The sequence below is a fragment of the Benincasa hispida genome, chromosome 2, assembly GCF_009727055.1.
Source record: "Benincasa hispida cultivar B227 chromosome 2, ASM972705v1, whole genome shotgun sequence".
In the NCBI taxonomy this organism is placed as follows: Eukaryota; Viridiplantae; Streptophyta; class Magnoliopsida; order Cucurbitales; family Cucurbitaceae; genus Benincasa; species Benincasa hispida.
The window spans coordinates 9,602,441-9,609,846 of record NC_052350.1 but is presented as its reverse complement, the minus strand read 5'-3'; the positions used below and the strand labels follow the sequence as shown (position 1 = coordinate 9,609,846).

At 33.5% G+C, this 7,406-nt stretch overlaps 1 protein-coding gene across 2 annotated transcripts; it reads right to left on the bottom strand.

The window, feature by feature from the left end:
- Nucleotides 1-2,209: 2,209 nt before the first annotated feature.
- Nucleotides 2,210-6,904, bottom strand: LOC120070759 (tryptophan aminotransferase-related protein 2-like). 2 transcript variants are annotated; one of them, XM_039022637.1, is made up of 5 exons: nt 5,839-6,901; nt 3,808-4,111; nt 3,057-3,337; nt 2,670-2,974; nt 2,210-2,582 (listed from the first exon to the last, which is right to left on the bottom strand). In XM_039022637.1, the coding sequence occupies exons 1-5, from the start codon at nt 6,075-6,077 to the stop codon at nt 2,395-2,397; spliced, it is 1,317 nt and encodes a 438-aa protein (XP_038878565.1). In that variant the 5' UTR covers nt 6,078-6,901; the 3' UTR covers nt 2,210-2,394. The 2 variants fall into 2 exon arrangements, with proteins under 2 accessions (XP_038878565.1, XP_038878564.1); XM_039022636.1 differs by having other exon boundaries at nt 2,210-2,974; nt 5,839-6,904.
- Between the last annotated feature and the right edge of the window lie 502 nt (nt 6,905-7,406).

Below are 7,406 nucleotides of genomic sequence, written 5' to 3'. Positions count from 1 at the left end.
TTATAAAAAAAAAAAATGAAATGTTCAAAACATTAACATAATATGGACTTATTTTAAGGTATTTTATGTAGAAATCTCGTTGCACATTACATGGTTGCAGGTTCTAGTGAGCACATCAACTATACATGGGTTTTGCTCCAATTAATTGGAACGCTACCAATTGGGCCCATCTGAAGGCCTGCCACATCTTAAATTGATTTTCTCAAAAACAAAAAAAAAAAAAAAAAAAAAAAAAAAAAACTTTATTATAGGGCTAGTTGCATAAATGGAATTCAAGCCCAAAATAATAGAATATGCAGTATAAGGATAAAAATAATTACATATATAGAACAAAAAATGGTAAAAGATAAAAAAAAATCCACACCAGCCACCATTTTACACGTTGCTTCTCAATTTTCTCAAATTGAAAGCTATCACTGATAGCTGCTATCAGCGTTAGCTTTCAATTTGAGAAGTGTACTGTCAGTGGTTATCACCGATAACCACAAACAGTGGTAGCTTTTCCTTTTGAGAAGTGTGCTATCAATTGCTATCATTGATAGTGTCTCTAGTGAATACCACTGATAGCTGCTATCAGTGATAACTTTCAATTTGAGAAGTGTGCTATTAGTTGCTATCGTTGATAGCTGCAATCAGTAATATTACTGTAAATGATAACTTTTAATTTAAGAAATGTGCTATTAATTGCTATGACTAATAACTGCTATCAATTGCTATCAGTGATGTTGCTATTGGTGAATATCATTGATAACTGCTATTAGTGATAGCAACTGATAGCTGCTATAAGTGATTGCTTTCAATTTGAGAAATGTGCTATCAGTTGTTATTATTAATAGTTGTTATTAGTGTGCTGCTATTAGTTATAGCTTTCAATTTGAGAGATATGCTATCAGTTGCTATCACTGATATGTTTGTATCAATGATAGTCAAATAATGACTATTGATGATATGTTTCTAGCAATGGTAATGTTTTGATGCTTTTTGTTGTTTGAATTTGATATCATGTTATACTTATTTGTAAATAATTAGAGTCTTTTGATTAGTTTGTTGATATATGTATTGTGTTTGTATGTTGTTATTGATGCATAGAAGTGTAGAATGATATCCTTATACATTGATAGTCATAAAGGATATCATTGATAGTTATTGTCGTGATATCTTTCTATTGCTATCAATGTAAAGGATATCATATTATTTTCAAATTTTCTCCAAATTCGATTATATTTACTAAATATTATATCAAATTATTACGTCATTTTTCAAATCTTTAGCATAAGTTATGTTTTCACAATTTTATGAATTTCCAAAATTCCAAATGCATTTTTCAATTATCAAATTATATTTTCCAAATTAATTCAACATCTTTAAATTTTGGAAAATATTAGATTTTTCAAAAATTTGGGTAAGACTTGGGATATATATAGAATTTCGATGTTAATCTTGCCCAAGATTCCACCGAAAAAGCTCAAATATATGAATTTTGGTGTTAATTATGTATGGGATTTCATCGAGAAAGCTCAAATATAAGAATCTCGGTATTATTTTGCCCACCCAGATGCACATAATCTCGATGTATAATCTGGAGAGATGTACCGGGAAAGCCTCAAACAATTGATAAATTGGAAAAAGTTTATTTTTTAACTAAAATCTTGTGGCCGATCGTCCGAGATGGACCGAGAAAAACTATTTTTACAAGATTTCAAAAAATATGCTAGTTTTGTAAAGTAAAAACTTAAACGTGTTATTTCTGACAATGTCCCAAAATTAAAAGTCCAAAAGTAATGCGAGTAAAATGAAATTTTAAACTTTTTTCTAAGTACAACAATTATACGGATAAGAGAAGGAAGGAAATACACGTCAATCACCATTGACTTAGACTTAGAGCTCACTTTGAGAAAGATTCACACTTTCTTTTTCCTTCCCGTTTTAGATTACAACTTCAATCTTTGAAAATATCATGCTTTCTATGTCCACAAATTTGTACTCGGATTGGTGATGAGATTATTACATTACTGTTTCTTTTAGAAACTTGTGAATCTATTAATTGATTTCGAAGTTACTCTTAAAAATTTTAAATTATTGAATGATCATATGATTTCTGCTTAATCAAGAAAACCTATCCACATCATCATTCTTTCTTTCTCATTAGCAAGTACAGAAATATAACTAGAGCAATGAGCCTACAAAAAAAATTTTAAAAAAAAAAAAAAATAATAATAATAATAATACTATTATAATAAATTGAGATCTTGCACCCGTAAATTCAATAACAAATATTTCTCTTTTCCTTTCTCTTTTTCTCATTTTCATTTTCAAATTTACATCTGCAAGCCCAAAACCCCCTCTGCTTTTTCAACCTCTAATGCCTTCTTAGCCCTTCACCAGCATCAGATGTCATGATCTGATCTGAGACAATCTTTCTATAAATAAATTGTAGGTTTCTTCCCGATCCAGCATGCTAATTCGGACGTATTTCGAGCCAACACCGAAATGCTTTCCGCCTCGTGTGAGGATCTTGTGTCCTTGGAGGAAGCTCTCGCAATCATCAACGTCGTCTCGATCGCATTTTAACCACGCGAAAGCTGCAAAGAATGAAACAAAACAAACAGTCAACTTTAAGGGGGGGAAAACTGAGATGTCTCCAAACATTTTGTGGATGTTGTTCTTGCCAGGTTGAGTTCCCAAGTTGTTGTCAAAGAAGCTGCAATGTGCAGGAGAAAAATTAGGCAAACTAAATAAGCCGCTGTGTTTAACTGCCTCCCGTAGCAGCCTCCATCGCTCGGTCATGAGGGCATGGCTGTAATGGAAGAAGGATTCCGTATACTCTGAACCACCGGCCTGTTCACAACTGTCAGATACAACTTCGAGAACTTTGGCAGCCCGAAGCTGCGAGTCTTTAGACACACCGATGGTGTTCAACTCTATGAATTTGATCATTCTCTTTGCAACTTCAACATCCTTCACTAGAGCCCACCTGAAATTTGGAACAACAATGACATTAGGATTCGGAGACGATTTCGTTCGGATAGTCACTAAACTGTTCATGGTTAACTAACCCAATGCGCAGCCCAGCATGGCCAGTACTCTTTGACACGGTGAATAGTGACAAGTCGTTGTCAGCCGGGGTGGATATCGGCGTATATTGTGGCCAATAATAAGCAAGGTCATGGACCAATATACCGCCGGTTCTGTTCACCACGGGATATCGAACGAAGCCATCAGGATTGTTGGGCGAGGTGACCAATTCAATGTAAGGCTCATCCTTGTCAAACGCCTTCGCATCACCACCCCATTTGTGGATACCCGACTTAACACAGTCGGTCATCAAAGGGTAAGACTGCAATTCATTTGAATTAAAATCATTTTCTAACATTCACAACAGCTCGAGAGTAAAGAAACATTTTACAATTCCCACACAAAAACAATATGTTATACTGTTATCGATTCAGATCACTTGAAAGCTTAGTGAAAGACCTAACCAACTGTTATACAGCTATGAATTTGACCAAACTGTGCCGCTTTAATCAAAGGAACATGTTTTAATTCCTCGACATTGCATATAAATACATATAAGTTCCTGTTTCTCAGTCCTTCCCATCATTAAAGAAGGATATCAGACAATGCATGTGAATCAACTATTCAGAATAAAGAATGAACCTCCAAAAGAGAATAAACAAATAGAAAAAACCGCTGTTGACTTTATCAGATTCTAAATTAAAAAATAATTTGTTGGAACAAGAAGCAAAATACAGAAACAAGGCAACAAACAGAATCAAACAGAACCATGTGTCGTATCATGAATCTCACCGAGTAGTAAGGGGCGGCAGAAACCACGCTGATCGGGTTCGACGAATCTCGTGGGGACAAGGCATAGAGGGCAGCTAAGTAGAGTTGAGAAGATCCCGTTCCAACGACAATATGCCGGCCCTCGGTCACGGCATTACCGACCACGTTATGTAGCCTGACAATTTGCTTGGCAAATTCAGGCTCCATGAACCAGCAAAGGTTCTTAACATCAGAAAAATAACTCATTGATTGCCATCCAGGGATCACTATTGTAGTCTTGTCCCCCATTGGTTTCCAATATTGCTCATACATTGTTGGGTCACCACTGCATTTAAATCATTATATAAATCAACATCAAACTTTCAAATTGAGGACAACAGTTTCAGATTCCTAAAAAGCCAGATCTTGAAGAAATCTATCAAATTAAGCTTAAATTTTCAGATTCTGTTTCCTAAAACCTTATTATTAAAAACATAAACACAGAAAGAAAAAAAAAAATCTGACAAACAGTATGGAAGAGGGACCCTTACTTTTACTGATTCTGCAAAAGATCAATCATGAATATGATGTCAATGAAGTGGAGAGAAGTTAAAATCTAGTTGGGGACCCACAAAGTGGAGGAACAAGATACAAGATCCAGACAATCCTAATTTCCCTCAATTGATCTAAAGGTGGGTTTTGTTTCCAAAGACCAAAAAGGGAAAAAAAATAAGAAAAAAAAGTTTCTTTTTTACAGTGTTCATTATTTACTTTTTTCTTAATGGGCGGCCAAAAGTTAGAGAGTTTCAAAGTGATCTTAGGCAACCCACGTAGCTCTTTACACCTTGAAGAAGGTCAAAAGCATAAAATGTGTTGCATGCAATGTGGAATAGGCCACGTGGTTCCCACAAAAACAAGAATCTCCTTCTTCTACATCATTCTTCATCTTTCAAGTCTCGCCTCAAAATTAATTGACAATTCGAGTAGTAGTCTAATATTATCTTTTTCAAGATTGTAAGAAGTTTCGACGTACTCCAAAGATAAATTTTTTAGTAAAACTAAAAATAAAGTCTGCGTATTATTTATGTCCAAAATAGACAATATCATACCTATGTTGTCACCAACACTCGATTTTTTTAATAAATAGAGGGTAAATGAGATGTCGGGTAAGATCCTCAACACTTACATCTCACTAGCTTAAATGGAAAAAAGAAAAAGAAAAAAGAGTTATTTCAGTCAAAAAGACAAACAGCATAATGGCATTTTTTGGGGTCAACTTCAAATCGCCACCGTCCATGGTGCATTTTCAAACTTAATCCAAGAATTTGAATAATATTTTGCTCATCAAACACATGTATTCCCACTAAATAAGACAAAGTAAAGAGAAGAAAGACAAGAGTAGTTTCTATTCTACCTTTCTAATTCTTACCCTCGAAAGTCTCAAAACCAAAACAAAAGAGCGAGGAGCTGTCTCTGTCTATGTTTTGCAGCAAAAACAGCAACAAAACGGCATGGATCTTCCATCCAAAAACACCTTTCTCGACAAATTCCAACAGCCAGGCAGCCTCGTTTTAAAACCCAAGGACTTCAAACACACAAGCCTCACAATCTTTTTTATTATTATTTCAAAAACAAAAAATTAATAATAATAATATTAAATATTTTTATTTTTCCAAAATATCACTGACATCCCACACAGGTTCTTCGCTTTGACACCCCCAAAGCAAAGTCCACACCTAAAAAGCTGGAAAAAGCTACTTATACGTTGAAATTACTATCCTGCCCTTTCTTCATTACACAAAAATAAAATAAATTAATGTAATACGGTAGTAGGTTCAATTTTTGCCCTTCCCTATCTAAATTTAATCATTATTATAGAATTCGAGAGTGTAATTAATCTGCGCGCTTCCGTAGAAGGATTGGATTAGTTTTGATTAAGGAAGATGGGAAACAGAGAGCTATCAAATTTCAACTAGATATGGTTTCCTCTGTCTGTATTGAAAAAAACAAAAAAGAAAGTGGGGAAAGAAAAAAAAGGAACCAAATAGATTAAGAATAAATCAGAGAACTTACTGGTCAAGATTAATGACTCTTTCTCTACCAAGAGGAGTTTGAGTTTCAGGAGCAGCTGCTGATGGAGATGACAGAGAAGGGAAGGACAAAAATGTCATTTGAGCAACTTTAGCCCCTTTCTGGATCGCCATTGAAGTTCCACTATGAAGCTTCTCATTCTGATTTATTGTTCTTAGAATCAAACTCACATTCAAAGCTAAAGACAGCACGAAGAAACTCCTCAGTGAAACGACTGCCATTGTTTTTTGAAAAAACAGAGTATTGGACAAGAAGAAACAGAGTGTTTTTACTAGCGAGTTTGATCGTTGTGAATGCGATTTAATGAAGCGAAAGAGGGCGAATATATAGCAAAAGAAGAAGATTGAAATCAGTAAAAAGTGAGAAAGTGCCAAAATGCCAAATGGAATTTATGTTTTCAAGGCATGCAAAATCTAGAAATTCAGAGCGTTTTCTTCTCTGGTACATTCAAGGAAAAAATCATCACAAAAAGTTAAGCTAAATTTTGAAAATTTTTGGACTTCAGATGACAGTTTCGAAGACAAATCATAACGGTTCTTCTGAATTCGTAAAACTTTTCTAGGGGTTTTTTCAGAGACTAATAAAAATTTGAAAATCAGCTTTTTCCTTTTTAAATAAAATTTTTCCCAAAAACAGAAAGAGGAAAATGATTTGCTTAAATGGAAAGTCGAAATGGGTGTTTCAGAGAAGGGGAAAAGAAAAAGAAAAAGAAAAAACAAAACAAAATGAACAAATAAGATCAAATATTACAGAGTTTGGTCGCCATTTTTGGAGCTTCAAAGGAAGAGAAGGAAACAGAGAGAAGTGAGAAGACGAAATTGGAAAACAGAATCGAAAAGGGAAGAAGAACAGTCTTGAAAACAAATCCGACAAGAAAAAATTTCCTTTTTATTCTCTCAAGAATCAAGAAATCCACCACGATTTTCCGGGAAAATTTGCAGACTTTCCATGCTGGATCTTAAAAAGAAATATCCTCTCCCACTTCAAAATTGTAAGATTCACTGTTCCATGTTCATATACAAAGGATGCACAATTATATATATATGCATATTAGACAGACAAATCATACCCACAGGAAATCATAATGGGCTAATGAAAAAAGCTGCTCTCTCACTGCCACTACATGCTGTGCATTATTTTTCGGGCTTTCCTTTGCTTTTTTTTTTGCTTTTTTTTTTAATTTAATTTTACTATCATTCTTTTCCTTTTTTCTCTTGAGAAAAAATTATTTTTTTCTAAATTTTGGATTTAGTTTCCTTTTTTTTATAAATTTCAAAACTTTACACTTTTAATTTCTTTTAATTTTTAAAGTTATCTTTGGTACAGAATCCGTATTTTTTTTCCCATATATTTTAAGGGTTAAGCAAATATGTCGTTGGGAGAGAACTCAAATGCTGTTTTTTTTATTTTATGATTCAAATTTTGCAAATTTTCTAAACAATATTTTGATCCTCAGATTTTTTAATTTTAAATTTTAAAATGTGAAATTATATTAAATATAGATAAAATATTTAAAAATATAATATATCATGTTTTAAATTCAATTCATT

What these genes read in the sequence shown, in the direction of transcription:
- LOC120070759 (XM_039022636.1), bottom strand. Translation starts at nt 6,077, where the DNA reads ATGGCAGTCGTTTCACTGAGGAGTTTCTTCGTGCTGTCTTTAGCTTTG. An exon ending in AGAGTCATTAATCTTGACCA is followed by an intron (nt 4,112 to 5,838) that starts GTAAGTTCTCTG and finishes ATTTAAATGCAG; the next exon opens with TGGTGACCCAACAATGTATG. An exon ending in CTGCCGCCCCTTACTACTCG is followed by an intron (nt 3,338 to 3,807) that starts GTGAGATTCATG and finishes AATGAATTGCAG; the next exon opens with TCTTACCCTTTGATGACCGA.